This window comes from Coenobita brevimanus, chromosome 8 (genome assembly GCF_032717465.1).
Source record: "Coenobita brevimanus isolate Jiangsu-jjx chromosome 8, ASM3271746v2, whole genome shotgun sequence".
Taxonomy (NCBI): Eukaryota; Metazoa; Arthropoda; class Malacostraca; order Decapoda; family Coenobitidae; genus Coenobita; species Coenobita brevimanus.
In genome coordinates, this window is record NC_136961.1 from 20,596,125 (window position 1) to 20,615,825 (window position 19,701).

A 19,701-nucleotide genomic window follows, 5' to 3' on the forward strand; every position below is an offset into this window, starting at 1 on the left:
CCTTCTCCACAAACATAAGGCATAGCCACCACAACCATCCAATGCCTTCAGACAAATAGCATCCTTCACTATCCCCCACAGGACATTTATATCTCCGCAAATGCCCTCCCCAGAGACGGAAATACACCTACCCAGACATCACTGTGGAGAACACACTTTCCTGCTGCAGTACTGGCACAAATGACAATTCAGAAACACGTCATTATACCTTCGCTGTAATGCTATCCCCCATATCACTAACTTCATGGATATACCTCACTTTCACCACACAGATAATCGCTCGGCAAAAGATAACTGGATGCACCAAGGTAAAGTAGATAGCCCCCTGTAGTATACTTGGTTTACATTCAAATAAGCCTTAGGCTACAACAACAACTGACCAAACAATACCACTGTCATAACTGTCGGCGGCTGGGATGTGTGTATTATGTCCGTGAGCCAGGTAATCCAGTTAAAACGATATTTCCCAGCAGTTGAACCTGCTAGTATGGCGTATGGAGTGTCATTTTGACGGCATAATGGAAAATTGATGCATATGGGCTTCATCCGTCACATGGGAGTTTGGTATAGGTTGTTCTTTATTAAAGTGGGTGTAGAAAGCAGGAAAAAGGAGTAACTGGAGCAGTGTGCGAGACAGTGGCATGATGACAGGGGCGTGGAAGGAGTACAGTAGATGGGTCTGACTGGATGGAGAAATGCTGAAGCTAGTATCAGAGGTAGAGAGTGAAATGGAGATATAATAGGGTAATGAAGCAATGCTGGAGTAAAGAGATAACGAGTAAAAAGGCTATGGAGATATTGGCATACAAAGTAAGATACCCTCTGGATCGCTGGGTGGAGTGCACTACTCCTTGTCAGCAGGTGTATCCATTACAGTTCTCTTTCCAGGGGTATCCTGGAGTGCTTGTATTGGGACATTACAAAGGCTGAGTGCCCCTTCCATAGGCACTGTGTTCCCTTCCTTCACATCGGTCGGCCTTCTATACTGTATTGCCCTCAGGGGATGAATGGGGACTGAAGCATCTGTATGTTAATGAACAGTTTCCCGACTCACTCGAGTTTTGTTTGGCTGCACTGGAGTAAGAAAAGATGACAGAAAAGATGGAAGGAATAGAAAAAGAAGAGGGCAGACACAGAAAAAGAATGATAAAGGTGAAGAAAGAAGTAGGCAGCACTACATCAAGTGAGTGAATGATTGTCACCACCACCTACCATCAAGTACAGAATATCTACATACCTAGGCTGCTTTCCCCAAGGAAATTTAGGTAGCTGAGACGGGACAACACACTCCCATTTCACTCATCCACTCAAGCACATTCATTCACATCTTAGCCCCAAGGGGAGATAGGGCAGATCCTCACCGCACCACACCGCACGAGAGTCAACTGCGCAGTGCAATCAGTGACATCCACAGCAGGGCCCGACAGCAGAACTGCTTTACCCCTGCCACATCATTATGGACCCATCCCTTTACCTGCACCTGACCTGATCAGCTGACCAGACCAAATGCAGGAGAATATCCCCTCAGGGCTGCGTCATTCACAATTTCTCTCCAGTTATTTCAATCACGCACAGCCACTCTTCTTTGCTGAACAGTCATCCCTCTCGCATCCAGCGCTCTCTTGACACTGTCCTTTCATCCTGTTCGTGGTCTTCCTCTCAGCAGTACACCTCTCACATCAGATCCAATTATCTTTTTCACCAATTGCTTATCATCCATTCTCTCCATATGTCCTAACCACGGCAACACCCTCTACTCAACACGATAAGCCATCTCCCGCACAGCACCAGTTCTCCTTCACACCTCATCATTTCTCACTCAATCCATATGCGTCACTTTGCACATACTCCTCGGACACCTCATCTCCATTACATTCAAACTTTTCCCCTCTGCTACATCCATATTCCATGTTTCAGCCCCATATAATGCAGTCAGTACCACAACACCCTCAAACAGCCCTCTCTTTACATCCATTCTAAGCAAACGATATCTAAACACTTTTTTTCATTCCTCCCAGCACATTTCCTACTTCATTCATTCTAAACTTTACTTCTGTATCTATTCCTCCATCCACAGCAACATGTGACCCTAAATACTTAAAACACTCTACTTTCTTATGCAACTCACCATTCATCCTCCTACCATCTACAAACTTCGTACACTTCATCACTTTGCTCTTATTCTGATTTACTTTCAATTTCCTCCTATCACATATCCTTCCAAACTCCTCTGCCAACTGTCTCAATCTCTCTTCTGAATCAGCCACCAGTGCAGTATCATCTGCAAACAGCAGTTGCTTCATATTCCACTCTCTAACATCAACATTCACCAGACTCAGACCTCTACCTAACGCTCTTGCATTCACCGCCCTTACAACACCATCCATATAAATATTAAACAACCAAGGTGACATCACACATCCCTGCCGCAGCCCCACTCTCACAGGAAACCAATCATTCACAATATTTTTCACTCTGACACACACTCGACTATTTACATAAAGCTTTTCACTCTTTTTAACAGTCTACCATCAAGTAGATACAATCTCAAACCAGTCCACAAAGCCTCTCTATCAATTCTATCATACGCTTTCTCTAAATCCACGAACTCCAAAAACACATCCTTACCTTTCGCTAAATACTTTCACACACCTGTCTCACAGCAAACCCTTGATCCATGCATCCCGTCCCTCTCCTAAAGCCACACTGCTCATTACCAATCACTCCCTCTGTATCCTTTCTCTCATAATTAAAACTCTACTATACACCATACCTACAACAGTCACCAGACTTATACCCCTGAAGTTTGTACAGTCTGGGAAAGTTCCGCATTACCCACTGTTCGGAGCATTGGTGGTCGACGAATAGTCACGAAGCAGCAGCTAGACCCCACATGTCTGGTAACTGTGACTGGGAGGAAGGGTGGCCGGGGGTGGGAGGGTTTGGAGAGTTGCTGACGTCACAGTATCATTAGCCAATGATAATGCATCTGACGTATTCTCAAAGTGCAAAAAGAGGTATGTTGTTTGTATGGTATCACACTATGAGTATTATATAATACATGTTTACTGTCAAAGGTATGTTTCTTTGCCTTCTTTCGTAATGTTCGATAGGAATGATAATTACAAAGACTGATCTTATAATTAGGATTTCCCATTTCATTCTGTCAAAAGGAAAACGAAAAGTCTGTTAATTGCTCATATAATTTTTTTTTTAATTATTATCATTTATACACACTCCCCTAGACAAAGTTCGAGATAATAATTACCATAATAACACTGGAAATGTTGCAGGCGGATGTTATAGTGCGATGACAGAGGATAAACAAATATATATATATATATATATATATATATATATATATATATATATATATATACCATAGCACTAGCCGTGTGTGTGTGTGTGTGTGTGTGTGTGTGTGTATTTCGGGCAGCCGAAACTCCACATTCAAATCGCACCAAACTTAGCACAAAACTCGCAAAAAATTCGCTGATGTGAAAAAACTTGGTCCCATCACCATTAAAAAACTTTTACTATATTTAATGAGCGATCACATTTTTGACCCCTTCCCCCCAAAAACGCCACTCCAGGCGCCCGGCATAGGATCTCCATAGAATGTTTTGCCCATAGGTAACTAAAGTAGACTATAGCAGCGCGAGGGCCCTCCGCAGGAGCAAGTGCGAAGGGCCCAAAGGGCCCACGAGCACTTGTGTGTGTATATATATATATATATTCTTTGTTTTCAACACAAAATATATGTTATATCGTTATGAATATCTCCTGGGGAAAGGTCTCATGTTAAGTCAAGAGGAATTGAAAGCATTCAAACCTCTATCCGAACCCAGCAAACATCAATAATTTTCCTGACAACACCAGCTCTATACACATATACGTAAGTTTTTAAATAAAATGCTAGCATCATGTTGTCACCTATCCTTACTAAACTCAAACACACCATCCAAGTTGGACACTGCAGACTTACACATGATTCCCAACCTATCACCAAACCCTCCTCTGCCTCCAATCCCCCGCCTCCCCCTCTTTCACACTCACTGTTACCAGACACATGAGGTCTAGCTGCCCTTCACATTCACCCGTCTCACACCAATGCTTCAAGAGGTGGGTAATGCGGAACTTTCCCTGACTGTACATTCATACTTATCACCCTTACCTTTATACAACAGGACCACACAAGCACTTGCCCAGTCAATTGGCACGATACCTCTCACAAAGCACAAATTCATCAATCTTACTAACCAGTCAACAATAGTCACTCCACCACCTTTCAGGCATTCCACAGCAAACCCATCCATACCTGCAGCTTTCCCTGTTTTCATCTCCTTTACTACGTCCTGCACTTCCTCCATCGTGAGAAAAGAATCATTCAACTCTCCCAACACATTTTTGCCTTGCACTGTTCCATCTGCCACAATCCCAGCCTCCCTTTCCTCCTCTACATTTAACAATCTTTCAAAATACTCTGCCCATCGCTTCCTTACTGCATCCATCTCATTTAACCCGTCACGTCCCGAGGTTTTCCGCACCTCCGACATCCCCCAGTCCCGAGGTATTTTTGAAAATTTTTTTTTTGGCTAAAACCTTCGCTTTTGGTGAGAAACATCGAAAATTCATAGAGAAATCGCGCACCTGAGGTTTAAAATACCCAATCCAGGTAGGAGTTCCTCCTTACCTGACTGGGCTTTCTAACATGCTGGCACCAAAGAAAACGAGTTCTATGGGAGGGTAACTATTTTTCCACTCATAAACGGTATTTATTTATTTACTTGGTACGAATGTATGTGTAGTATGAGAGTATATTGGTTTTCAAGCAGTAATAAAGGCATTATAAGCATTGTTTCACTCACTAACTAATCACCATACCTGACCTTTTTTTGCCACATTACCTGATCATTATTTCTGGCTGTTTCTTCTTCTAATGCTATGTAAACATTGTCCTCCACATTGTCATCGACTGGGGAATCACTCTGGCCCTGAATATCTTTACTAGCCAGGTCACTGGTAACAGGTCCTTTGCCAAGACAATGGCGTGAGGGGGGGGAGGGGGGGAGGTAATGCGGTGTAAGGCATTGTCCCTGCTTGGCATCTTGTAGAGGAATAGAGGAAGGTGTCTCGTGTATACATACGAAAAATCATGCACGAAAATTGAAAATTGTGCAAATTAGGGACCTTGCAATTGCACGACATACTGGTACGTCGCCGGGACTGGCAAATGCAAATCGTTGCAACGTACCCATATGTCGATGGGATGGGGCGGGTTAACATCCTTCCATCCTCTGCTTTTACTTGCTCTTTCTTATTCTGTTGATAATTCTCAGTCAACCGCCTACCCCACCTCTCAGCTGCTGCCACTTTAGCATCACGCACAGCCCTTCTCGCCCTATTCCTCTTTTCCTTATACCTCACATATGACACCTCACCCTTCCTCTGCAGCCACACTTCATACGTATTTCTCTTCTCAGTCACAGCCATACTTACTTCCTCGCACCACCATTCACATCCCTTTCATACACCATTAACCAATCGTCTCACACCACACACCTCTTCCGCAAGCCCCACCATAGCACTCGTAAACAATTACCATTCATCCTTCTCACTGTCATTCTCCTGATCTCTTCACTGCATTTCACTCATCTTTCAGTTTCTCCTGATACTCTATGATTTTCTCTCATTTATCCAACTCACTTTCAAAACCTCCCTGCCACACCTAAGTCTCCTAGCTCTCACCCATGTCTTACCTACTCTTAACTTTCCCTCCACCAGGCAATGGTTAGACATACCCCCACCCTCCCCTCTCAAAACTCTCATATCCAACAATCTTCCTTTTACATTCCTGGACACAACCACATACTTCATCAATGCTCTATCAACAACCCTTCCACCCTCCTGTCTCTCCCATTTATACTTATAAATATCTTTCTTTTCAAGGTATCTCCAATCATCATCTCTCGCTCAATACACATCTCTATCATTCGAACAGAAAATGCTTTCATGTATTTCTGTGTGTGTGCCTCACCTCCTCGACAAGGAGGCGGATCATCCCATTCCAGGACCCATTCTGCAGCAAATCGCCCCATTTTCGATCTGGAGGTCTTACGTAGGTGTATCTGAAATAGATTGCCAGTAAGAGAATCTCCATATTCTATATACTGTATTTTGACCTAAATGATAGAAAAAAAGAAAATGAAAGGCAAACTTGTTGCCTTTGTTTGATTGCCAGATTTGATGACGTTTGATCCTGAAAATTTACCTTATCCCTTGATTGTATCAAAGATGTTAGTCATATTCTACAGTGAATTTCAGAGCTACAACCACGACGACACGTTCGCCGACACAATCTGCTGGTTGTGGTAATGGAAAGTGTTACAAGAACTATTTGTACATGATAACGTACAAGTATATATAAATAAATAAATAAAATTATATATATATATATATATATATATATGTGTGTGTGTGTGTGTGTGTGTGTGTGTGTGTGTGTGGATACTGTGTGGTATTGGTATACTGATCCCCACTGCAGGGGGTCACCTTGACGTGGTGGTGGGGCTTGAAGCGTGGTTGGCTGTGCCACCTACTTTGGAGGCATGACTACCTTTGTAGGGTTCGGCATTTGTCGGCCTCGTGGACCAAACACCCCCTACATCACTGGTGGAGGAGGTCGGCTGGTGATGTTAGTCCCTGCCCATTTGCCACCTAGGGCGGGACTGTTACCTCCCCACATGTTTGCCGTGCGTGGCGTCCCGTAATGCTGGGAGACTGGAGTCCTGGAGGTTGAGTGATGCTGCACGATGCGCCCTGCAGCTAGCAATACACCTCTTTGGTCCCTTATTCTGGCTAGACGGGCGGCCTGGTTGGGCCCGACCAGGTCAATCGGCTGGTCATGCGTTGGCTAGAGTCAAGTGGGCACTGGGGGGCCTGGTGGCTCCTATCATCCTGGAGTCACCCTTGTCCGGGTCCCCCAGTGGTTACCTGCGTATACTCCTCTGCTACCCCTGGGGTCGTCAGTGGCTCTGTCCCTGACATATGGCCTCCCCTTGTTGGACTCCATGGTGGGTGGGGGGGTGGGGGAATGAAGATTATAGCAGACCATATGGCGAATATTGATAAAAATGTTGTTGACGACACGGCCTCTGTCCCAGGACATACTTCAGATTGCACCACCCTCATAGCCACTCTGGAGCCTTTTCAGGCCTGTGGTGGCTTTCCTCCTATGCCCCAGCGTTCAACTGGGACTGGGAGGAAACCACGTCGGGTTGGTTCGGCTCTTGGGTTCAGCTCAGATGACACAGGGCCTAAGTCATTTGTCAAGTATCTAGTGCTCAGATCCTCCAGAGGTGGATCTGTGTTGGATACTGACATATTTGAATTGCACCGTTCGATTATTTCAGTTTGTGGCAGAGAACCCCGAATATCATTCCAGGGCGATGGAAGCATCCTCATTGAAGTATCGTCGCCTGAAGAGAGCATGCAATTGTTGAATTTGACCTTGATTTCTGGATTAGATGTTTCATGCACTCCACACAGTACTTTCAACCAGTGTAAAGGAGTGATCTTTTCTCTTGACCTTCTTCGATACTCAGAGGCCAGGTTGTTGGAGGAAATGCAGTCGTCAGGCGTGGTGAAGGTCGAACGTGTACAGAAGAAAATCGAAGGAATTTTGACCCCAACACCGACATTGTTCCTGACATTTGATAGGTTAATGCTACCTAAATCTGTGAAGCTGGCTTGGCTGTCACTTCCTGTGAAGCCATATGTGCCCACCCCAAGGCGGTGTTTCCACTGTCAGGGATATGGCCATGTCGGCAAATTTTGCCGTCATGCACAAGCTGGACTTCCTGGTGTTTGTGTCTCTTGTGGTGGATCAAGCCATACCAGCGACTGTACAGGACCCATTAAATGCTATCACTGTGGAGGTCCTCATGTTGTCTTTTCAAAAAGCTGTCCAAGATACTGCCTTGAAAAGGAGATCTTATCCATTTGTGCACGTGAGAAGGTTCCCTTTCCAGAAGCAAAGAGGAGGGCCCAGACTCCTTTCTTTCGGCCTGGAGTTACTTATGCTTCTGTCCTTTCTTGGGCACCTGTACGTCGTTCTGTGTCCCAGAAGTTGCCACGACCCTTTACAGTGACCACTTCCCCAACTACTGATTTGACGGATGTTGTTAACCCTGGAATTACTGATAAGCGTGTGACTGATGCTCATCCACCCACTGCTCCAACTGTCTCTGCCTCCACTTCAGTGGCTGACGGTTCGCGTACTTCTGTGGTGGTGGCAGATGTACACGCTGACGAGACTCATCCCCCCTTGTCCAGTATGAATGAGGCTCCTTCTGTATCCGGCAAACGTCATCGTAATTCGTCAGAGTCCTCAGAGCCTGAAAGCCGGCCACCTAAGGTTTCTGTTGTCGAACCTTGTATCAACCTCTCTACTGTTCCCTTTGCCTCGGAGGCTGAGAGGTCTAGCCAAATGGAAGCTGCTGCTGGGGGTTCACCTGTAGTCAGGTCCCCACCTGAGGATGGTGTTGGACAGACCGCTGATGCGTCCGTTCTGAAAAGTACAATGTCAACCTTGCAGGGTTCTAATCCTGTCGACTCTGTTTCCACTTCTGGAGCTTCTAATGGTAGCACTGGCTGTCCCACATTACCCAAGGCAGCCTCCAAGCATCTATCCAAACCGAATGTTATTCCACCTCAAAGGAAGAGTGTTGTAAAACTTTCCTCTTCCACGTCCTCACGTTTGCCCACGGATGTTCAACATAAAGCGCGGGTTCCTTGTGCTGGACAGTCTCTTACCAAGGGCCTTCCTAAGCATCATTCCAAACCCGCTCGCATGTCAGGAGGTGTACAGTCCCACACTTAATCATTTTCCCCTCCACTATGGGTTCTATCATCCAGTGGAATTGTTGGGGTTTACGTGCTAACTATGAGGAACTGTGTCATCTAGTTTCTCAATTTACTCCACTATGCATGTGTATCCAGGAGACCATGGTTGGTAATACTGCTCCTGCTGGTCCTTCTGGCTACAATGCTTTTTATTCTGATCCTGTGCTAGGCCAAGGTCGTCATGGAGGTGCTGCTATCTTCCTTCACCAGGATATTCCATATAGTCATCTGGATATTTCCAGTCCCTTGCAGGCAGTTGCTGTCCGGATGTTTTTACGTCGGCAGTATACAGTTTGCAGTCTTTATCTACCTCCTAGTGCAACTGTTGAAAGGGCGGATCTGGAATGCCTTATTCATGGCCTTCCTTCTCCCTTTCTGTTACTAGGCGATATGAATGGTCACCATCCACTATGGGGAAACAGTGAGGCCAACCCTCGGGGTGTTATGCTGGCCTCTTTAGTGGAAGATGAGGAGTTAGGCATTTTAAACTCCAATATAATGACTTATTTCCATAGCCAGACAGGAACTTTTACTGCCATTGATTTGTCCTTATGTTCACCTGATGCTCTTTTAGATTTTAACTGGGATGTGTTGCCAGACCTGCATGGCAGCGACCATTTTCCGTTACTCTAAACTGCTAGTGCAGGTGGACCTCAGCCACGTCTTCCTCACTGGCTTCTTGATAAGGCTGACTGGCCATATTTCAGGGAATTAAGTTCTGCAGTGAGAGCCAAACGAGTCGCCTTCTCACGACTTCGTCGTCACCGTGGGGATCCTCAGTATTTGGTGGCGTATCAGAGGGCACGAGCTCATATGAGGCGGATCTTAAAGGAGGCCAGGCGTTCGTCCTGGAAGGGTTATGTTTTCTCCATCAGTTCGAGGACTTCCATCACCCAGGTGTGGAACTGGGTAAAGAAAATTTCAGGTAAATTTACTGTTCCATCCCCTCCTGTTTTATCTGCACCATGTGGAACTGTGGCTGATCCATTTGCTGTTGGAGAATTGCTTGCTGACCATTTTGCCAGTGTGTCAAAGAAGGATGCAGATACACCTTTGGCTTGCCACTGTCGGCGCTTAGAATCTCGTGGTCTTAGTTTTGCATCTTCTGGAGGAGAGCCTTACAATGTTCCATTTTCAATATTTGAACTCCAGTCAGCTCTGTCGCAGTGCCATGATTCCTCTCCTGGTTTTGATGATATTCCTTATGCCTTTTTACGCCACCTGTCTGATGAGTCCCTGTTGTTTTTGCTTTCACTGTTTAATAAGATCTGGTGTTCTGGGGAGTTTCTGGCTTGTTGGGGTGTTGCTGTAGTTATCCCCATCCCCAAACCAGGTATGGACCACCTACAGGCGACGAATTATCGGCCTATTTCTTTGACGTCTTGTATATGTAAAGTTTTGGAAAAGATGGTCAATGTTAGGCTTGTGTGGTTTTTAGAGAGAGGTGACTTCTTATCCCCTGCCCAGTATGGTTTTCGAAAAATGCGATCTACCTCTGATGCATTACTGTCCTTGGAATCTTCTGTCTGTGAGGCTTTTTCCACTAACCAACACCAGGTCACTGTCTTCTTTGATCTGGAAAAGGCATATGACACTGCATGGCGTCATGGTATTTTCCTCTCTCTTCATGAGTTTGGTCTTCGTGGGCGCTTACCTGTTTTTATTCAACAGTTTTTATCTAACTGAATTTTAAGGGTGCGAGTGGGAGGAGTGCTTTCTAATGCCCGAGCACTAGAAGATGGATTACCACAGGGGAGTATCCTTAGTGTTACTCTGTTCGCTGTAGCCATTAACAGCGTCATCAGTGTACTTCAAGATGGTGTGCGAGGATCACTGTATGTCGACGACCTCTCGATTTCCTTCACTGCGTCTAGAATGTCTCTGATAGAGAGGAAGTTGCAGCTGGCTCTCAATAGAATTTCTGACTGGGCAGAAACACGCGGTTTCCATTTTTCTTCAGCAAAGACAGTGGCTATACATTTTTGTCGTCTTTGAGGAGTCCACCCAGACCCTGACTTGTATCTCTATGGTAGAAGAATATCCTGTGTGGAAGAGACGCGGTTTCTGGGTCTTCTGTTTGATAGAAGATTAACCTGGGTTCCTCATATTCGTTCTGTTAAGGTGGCTTGTCTTAAAGCTTTGAGTCTTTTGAGGGTTTTAGCTCATACCTCTTGGGGTGCTGACCGTCAGACCCTCCTCCTCTTGCATAGGTCTCTTATTCTTCCTGAAGTTGAATATGGGTGTGAGGTCTACTCCTCTGCAACAGATGCCTGCCTCTGGTTGTTAAATTCTGTGCATCATGCTGGTGTTCGTCTGGCAACCGGGGCATTCAGATCATCCCCAATTCCAAGTTTGTTGGTAGATGCTGGTGTACTCCCCTTGGACTTGCGACGCCAGTTGCTAATGATGAGGTGTTGGTATCGTCTTCACCGCATTCCAGACTCAATTTCTTGTGTCATTGTTTCACAGGATTCCCGATCTTCTGTTTTTGAGACCCGTCCTAATTTCCCAAAGCCATTTGGTTACAGGGTCCGGTCTGTTATGCTAGCCCTCTCTCTCCCGAGACTGGCAATTTGTCCACATCGGATCCCAAGGGTGGGTTCTTGGCTACTCCCTCGCGTGACATTCTGTAGGTCCTTTGATGGAAAAAAGGGCTCACTTCCCTCTCAGGTGTCCCTCTCTCTCTTTTTAGAACATGCCTCCATTCCTGAGGGTTCTGTCCCCGTCTATACTGACGGGTCTAAGACTATACTGGAGTAGGATTTAGTGTTGTCTTCCCTTCCTTTACTAGGGGTGGTAGCCTTCCTGACATTACTTCAGTGTATACAGCAGAACTGACTGCAATTTTGTATGCTCTTGAAATAATTTTTACTCTCCCCCAATCCGTTTTTGTGATTTATAGTGACTTGCGTAGTGCTTTGTCTGCACTGGAGTCTTTTAATGCATCCCATCCATTGGTTTTATCAATTTTAGAGTGGCTTTTTCTTCTTGGCCGCCGTGGCCGCCATGTAGATTTCTGTTGGGTTCCTGCACATGTTGGTGTGGTGGGGAATGAGAGGGCAGATACTTTAGCTAAAGCTGCGTCTTCTCAACAGCCCCCATCTGACTACCCACTTCCTGTTTCTGATGTAACACCTTACTTGCGGTATGCAATTCGTACATGTTGGCAGAGACACTGGGATGGTGTTTCTCACAATAAACTAAAAGAAACCTTTCAGAGAGTGGTTGTGCCAAGGGTTCTTCCCTCTATGTCTCGGCGACTGGAGGTGGCTCTTGCTAGGCTTCGCATTGGGCATTCTCGGCTTACACATGGGTTCCTCATGTGTGGTGAAATTCAACCGTACTGTGATGACTGCCTTGTTCCCCTTACGCGTCGCTATGTGATAGACAATAATGTCAGGTTGGACCACACTCTGGGCCACCACTGGGTGAGGATCCCCAATGTGAGGAGGCTCAGGCGTACCCTGTGCTTCAGGCTGGGGGTGAGGAAGGACCCAGGAAACGTGTGTCATGTACATGATGTGCTGCTTTGGATGGGTGATTATTTTGAGTGGTACCATGCCAACCAATACCTTCACTAGTGGAGCACACACACACACACACACACACACACACACACACACACACACACACACACACACACACAGTACAAAACTTTTCAACTCAGTGGTGTAGCGTGAGTTGCCAGTGACCTGGGCAAGGAAAGTATTGCTCCCCCTAACCTGTGGACCGTTAGTACTCCCTGAGTCCCTTCCACCACTCCTGTAATTGAACTCCTTTCCCCCCAAGCACATGTATTTTAAGATAATACTTCATTGTATAATCATTTCTTCATATATATATATTTATGTATATATATTGCAAACTTGAAACAGAAGAGCATAGAATAAAAAATGACTACCGCATCAGAAAAACAATTATCTCAGCAGCAAAAAAAAAGAACAACAACAACAACAACAACCAACCTGTCGACACGCCAGAACAACATAATTCACCAAACAATCGAACTCTTATCGGCACACACACACACACTGGCTACAGCCAGGGTTGCCACTGCGGCAAGTAGAAAAATCCAAGATGACTCCCCTAAAATCTCCAAGATCGTTTGGAAAAACCCAAGATTTACGTGCCGTAACAGTTTTTATCTGTACACATAAATACAGGTATAGCTCCTTCAACCCATCTTTTAGGCTTTTATACAACAGAATTATTGTACATAAACCTGTGTGTTTTCCTCTCTGCTACTGGCAACTTCGGTCTCGTTGGCAGGATACGTGTTGCCTGCTGTGTGCTGCAACACTTATCTCCATAACGCTGGCCAATATTGTCACTTTTCATGTCAGTGATGAGTTCTTTTGATGGTTTCCATTCAAAGCACGGTACTTCTTGTCAGGCGATGGCTTGTTTTGCAAACAACCGATTGGCAGTTGTGTGGGTCAACAATCTGCTCGTGGTCATGGTTTTTAGCAAAGTCATTTGTGAGAACAATCTCTCAACTAACGTAGAAGAATGTGGTAGAACTAAAGATCACACATTAATCTTCAAAGAAAGTTAAAGTCATACTGATTATTCCCGTCAGTAATTCCAAGCATTACATGCCAGAAATATGTTGCTGATTGATTGAGATGCTGAAGAGTTGATCTGGAATGCAACAGATCTTGCCACTGTTCCTGTAGCGAATCAAGTTCTTTCTCCTTTACGAAAGTAGGCCAAATTTGCAATTGCTTTTATTCTTCTGGGAGATAGTGCTACTTTTGGATAAAAAAATATTGAGTAATGCCATCACATTTTCCTCATCAAAAGGAAAGCTCTTTTGCATCTGTACACACAGTTCACAGGGTGCGTACACGTTAGTATAGATGAACATTTCATATTAATCATTAAAGTTATAATATATTTTCCTGGTTTAATCTGTATACTTATTTTGACTTTAAAAAAAAAAAGAAAAAAAGATCCAGGTGACTTTTCGAATTAATCTCCAAAAACCCAATTTAGGGGTAAAAAATCCAAGATCTTGTATTAAAAAAAAAAAAAAAAATCGTGTTTTTCTCTGTGTTGGTGTTGCAACACTAAATTGGTGGAAACATTACTTGGCGACCGTATTTCGAGATTTCGACAGATCTTAACCCGCCCCATCCCGACCACTTTTCCACCACTGACTCCCCCCAGTCCTGACCATTTTTGGATTTTTTTTTTTTTTTTACTCAAACCTCCGCTTTTGGTGAGAAACATCGCAAATTCATAGAGAAATCGCTCACCTGAGGTTTAAAATACTCGATACAGGTAGGAGTACCTCCTTATCTTACTGGGTTTTCTAACAGGCTGGCACCAAAGAAAACGAGTTCTATGGAGGATAACTATTTCACACCACTCATAAACAGTATTTATTTATTTACTTGGTACGAATTTATATGTAGTACGAGAGTATATTGGTTTTCAAGCAGTAATATAGGCATTATAAGCATTGTTTCGCTCACTAACTCATTACCATACCTGACCTTTTTTTGACACATTACCTGATCATCATTTCTGACTGTTTTTTCCTCTAATGCTATGTAAAGTTTGTCCTCCACATTGTCAATGATTGGGGAATCACTCTGGCCCTGAATTTCGTACCATGGCATGACATGGCTTTACTGGCCAGGTCATTGATAACAGGTGAATTGCTGAGACAATGGCATGCAGGGGGGAGGAGGAGGTCATGCTGGGTAAGGCATTGTCCCTGCCTGGCATCTTGTAGAGGAGGGTGTCACGTGTATACGTACCAAAAATCACTTATGAAAATTGATAATTGTGCAAATTAGGGACCTGGCAATTTATTCGCGTTTATGTACATCGACAGGTTTGGCAGTGACAAAACGTGTGGACGTTAAAGAACGTCGACGGGACGCCACGGGTTAACGTAATGATCGGATTGTCACCACATGCACAATTAACGGAGGCCACAGCATGTTTCATAAATACGACATGTAACACAAGTTTCTGCAAACATTTTTAGAGGGGAAAGAATATGTCATTCTTAGTAGAGAATCTTTTATGCACATATGCATTTTAAGAATTAGTTTAGGCATGAGGTGGATTTTAAAAATTATGCAACATAGTGTCACACATCACAGAGACGAGGCGAGTAGGGAAGGAGGAGTGAGGCTATCTAGGTGCCTTTGCAACTTGGTGAAATTATGAATTTTTAAAGCATGATTTTTTTTGTGTTGTCATAAAAGACTTTCTAGTAACTTGTAGAGAAGTTTTGTTGTTTAGTTGTCACTCTCGATTTCTTGTAGTAGGAATTAAAGATGAATACAGTGAGTTGATCTTAATTTATTATCTTCAGAGAAAATCTAAGTTGAGCAGGGTATGTCTTACAGAGACAATATAATAAGTAAGTCTAGTTGGGCCCCTCTTCTTGTTCACTCTCTCCACTACCTGTCGGTTCTATGGCCTGTCTCCTTCTCAGCTCTGCTTCCTGAATTCTGGTGAAACAGGGGTCGTGTCACGTGTGTTACGCTGTGGTTGGAAAGTTCCAGAAACCTGTGTGTGAGTATGTGTGTATGTCACTAGGCTTTGTTCGCATGCTATCTCGCTGACACACTACCTACATCATCCCCTGACTTTGCTACTTCCTGTGTATGGTCAACATTTCCTCAGTTAACTTGCAAGATCATTTCCCTTTCCCAGGCTTGCATGGAGCTTTCTATCTATCTATTTAAATATCTATTATGATTTGTAATTATAATATGGACTAATAACATTGCTCGGCCACGCCGCTGAAGGTCCTCCGACAGCAATCATCATTGACATATGCTAATCTATTAGTATATAATATTGATTATAATATTGTATACATATAATATTCATAGTAAATTGCAATGATTCAGTAATATTACATTTTAAACAAGTTGTATACATATTTGAATAAATGCACTAAAGGTAAACTATTTAACTGTAATACAGTATGTACATGTGTTATTGTAGTGAAACGCATACATGCAAGAAAAAAAAAAGTTTAAAATTAAGATTATGGTAAGAGTTATTAATATTTCATTTAAAGATAATGGTCCTGGTATGCCATACTTCTATATCTTGGGTCATTCTTCTTTGTATATATATATATATATATATATATATATATATATATATATATATATATATATATATATAAAATTAATACTATATACAAAATATGTACACTTCATTCAGGGGGGTTAACTTGAATGTTAACTCTCCCCCCGCTAAATACTGACTCCAAATTTGCAATTCTTGCATGCATTCTGTGAATTACGAACAGCAGTACTGCAAATACAATGCAGAAGATTATAAAGGCAGTAGGTGCTGGGCTATACACATAATATGGGTTGAACATACTCAAACTCAAATCTTCCCAGGGCTTCATTGTTTCATTGATCAGCTGCATAGTTTCAAACTTAGGTGAAGTCAACTTAATACTTGTGCTCATGTTTAAGTCCATATCAGGCAGTGGGTGGAAATGTTTGTGTGTATGATTGAGGATGGCATAGTGATTAATGGTGGATAAAGTAGACATGGCTGGTGTAAATACCGCACAGTAGTCTGGTGCTATGTATAATCCTGAGGCTGAAGTATGAGATGGTGGTATATCTGGACAGACTATTTAAACTGATGTGTTATGAGGGAAATAAAAAAACTGTGAGTGTCCGATGCGTTGATGGTGTACAAGTTTATCTGGAGCAAAAGTGTAGTTGCAATGATTATGAATATTGTCATTTCTGATGATAGCCATTTCACAAGGGACTGTATCAGTAGGCTGAAACGTGAAAATGTACGCAGGACAAAGATGAACAGCGGCACTTTCGTTCAATCGTTGATTCACTTGCGAAAGTGGCAGTGTTCCGTCTCTTGGAGACCATGATGAGTTCGGTGTCTGTGTTGATGTTGATGATGACCAAAGTGTTGTTATTTTTAGAGGGGAAGGGGTGTATTTGGTATACTGTGAACAGGTCCTCAGTTATGAATGGTACATGAACTACTACTGATGTTGGTGTTAGTGTTGCTTCTAAATATGGATAATATTGCATGAATTCCCTACTTCAGAACAAAGGCTTCAATTTATATTTATGTATGCCTTGACTAATTATCTGACGTAGCTCATGAACTGGGAGTAAGTCAATTGTGATCTTGCCATCACCAGGATTCGAAATTCCTTGTATAAGTGCCCTGTAACGATTCTAGTGTTGTCTAATTGTAGTAGAATCGTGTCAATATGTTCTGTGATGATGGAGAAGTGTTGGAAGAGTGTTATGTTACGTTCCATTTCATTAATTTTATCTACACTTTCGAGAGCTATGTTTTCTGCCTTTTTCAGATTTTTCACAATTGTCTTCATTGCTGAGTTCTGTCCTGTGATGAATTTATCTTGGTATGTTAGTACTTGAGCTATTTTATTAAATTTGTTGTTTATTTCTTTAAGGTCATCCTCTGTAGCCAATCCAAAGATGTTCCCAAGAACTGCGCCACCCAGGTCGAACAAACCGCGCTTTTGGCGAATACATATGATGTTCCTGTCGCTCAGTACCTCCGTTCCATAAGATGGGAGATCTTGGATCATGATGAACGTAGTTGACTTTGCCTGTTCTATTTTCCATTTCGCTAACTTCACTATTTCATTCACTTCCTTTGTGTTATGTGCTTGTGAAACATAGCTTCCTATCATGAAGTCCAGGGTTCGCATAGGCTTCGCAAGATTTTCTAGATAAGAAGGTAATTCATACAAGTAATCCAGACTTATTTCAGTACTCATGACGTCCTTTACGATTGAAGTCGTGGCTGTTGGAGCTATGAGGCATCCTTGTCGTACTATGTGTTGGGGGTCTAAATGCGCATATCCTCTTGCTATGTAGAGGAGCATCCATAGCATAAGTCCCTTCATCGTTACCTACAGAAAAAAAAATCTATTAATTTCCTAATATGGTCATGCTGTGGTCGATGATAGTTATGATGTGCGTTACGGTTGATTGTTATTTCATTTATAGAAGGAGTTTAAATCGATATTTAATTCTCGTAAATGATGTACTGTACGAAGGGTGATCAGAAAGTAATGACAGTTCGTGCTATAACATGAAAACCTTGAATGATGGGAGGTAGGGGAGCAAGGAGAGTGCAGAGTTGCCTGTCCTTACGAGTTTGAACTTGTCGCCGTATGCCTGACTTTTCTTGTTTTATTGTTGTGAGTGAATGCTGCACTCTTGTTTTTGCTGTCTGGCCAGAAACATGGATTACTCGAAAGAAGGCTGCAGGTTCTACATTTTTACGAGGTGGAAACTGGGAAAGAAAGCAACAGAGATTCGAGGGGAATTATTACAAGTTTATCCAGACACTACTCCTTCCCTGGAAACTGTTTCCCGCTGGATTCGTGCTTTCACAGCAGGAAAAACTGAATTGAAAGATGAACAACGCTCTGGACGCCCCCGGACATCCGTGACCGAAGCAACAACTGTCTGTGCACGGTCCATCATTGACGAGGATCCAACTGTAACTCTTAGGTTCCTAGCCTTGGAGCTTGATATCAGTTATGGGAGTGCATATGACATCGTGCATGAACAATTACACCTGAGGAAGAAGTGTTGTCGATGGATACCCCATTTGTTGACTGATGAGCAAAAGGCTGAACGGGTGAGGATTTGTCGTGTCTGGCTTGCTGAATTTGAACCAAATGGTCCAAAACGGTTCTCAGATGTTGCTACTGGAGATGAGTGTTGGATTTCATTCTTCACAACCCGTGACAAGCAGTCAAACATGGTGTGGTTGGGCGATGAAGACCCTCGACCTCAGATTTTGAAGGAAGGATTTCGCAGCCGGAAGCGCCTTTTCACCATCTTTTTCAATTCTCAAGGACCAATATGCGTGGATGTGATGCCTGAAAAGTCCACTATCACAGCCCAATACTACACGAACCAGGTCCTTCCACAAGTCTTGGAACACAAGGCCAACACCGCACCAACCCGCCGTCGGTCTCGCCTTTTGCTGCACCACAACAATGCTGCACCCCACAAAGCTCGCCTCACTATGCAGTACCTGGAACAACAAGGTATAACTCTGCTCCCCCACCCACCCTACTCCCCTGACCTGGCTCCCTGTGATTTTTGGTTGTTTCCAAAAATTAAATCTGCCATCGCTGGGAAGCAATTTCATCGCATCCAAGACTTGGCATGGACCGTCAATTCAGAACTCCGAAGTATACCGTCTTCAGAGTACCACGCTTGCTTCATGAAGTGGAGAAAGAGAATGGAACGCTGCATAGAGGTTGGAGGGGAGTACTTTGAAGGAATGTGAGTCATAGTTTGATAGTTCTTCATGCTAATAAAAGTTTATGGACTCACTGTCATTTCTTTCTAATCACCTCGTAGATTTGATTGGAACAGTTGCACCTATGTTTGATTGTTTGGTATATGACCTTAATTTCCTTTTGTAATCATTGTTGTTTTCTTGCTTGGTTTCTTGAGGTACGTTCGCCTGTTCGGTTGTATCCGATGCTGACTAATTATTGGATAATTCCCTTGAAGCTCGTTTTAAATGGTCAATATGAACTTGTTTCTCTTCGCCAGTTGACAGTGACTTAATTAAAAATTCGTTTGCTTTTAAGTTAATTATTCTGTATGGGCCCTCAAATTTTGGGGATAATTTATTGGGTCTCGTATGAATGATACCATAAACAATGTCTCCTAAGCTGATGGGTGAATCTCTTGCCTTCTTGTTAAATGCCTCCGTCATTTCTTCCTTGGACATCGTTAATTGTTTTTTGACTCTTTTGTGTATGTCGTGGAA

General features: G+C 43.4%; 1 protein-coding gene across 1 annotated transcript in view; it reads right to left on the reverse strand.

The window, feature by feature from the left end:
- Positions 1-19,701, reverse strand: part of LOC145406003 (glutamate receptor ionotropic, kainate 2-like) — a 166,286-nt gene that overhangs the window by 23,439 nt on the left and 123,146 nt on the right. Inside the window, exon 7 of the mRNA XM_080277193.1 lies at positions 6,038-6,128. Coding sequence (XP_080133319.1) covers positions 6,038-6,128 — 91 coding nt within the window. The remainder of the gene's footprint in view (positions 1-6,037; positions 6,129-19,701) is intronic.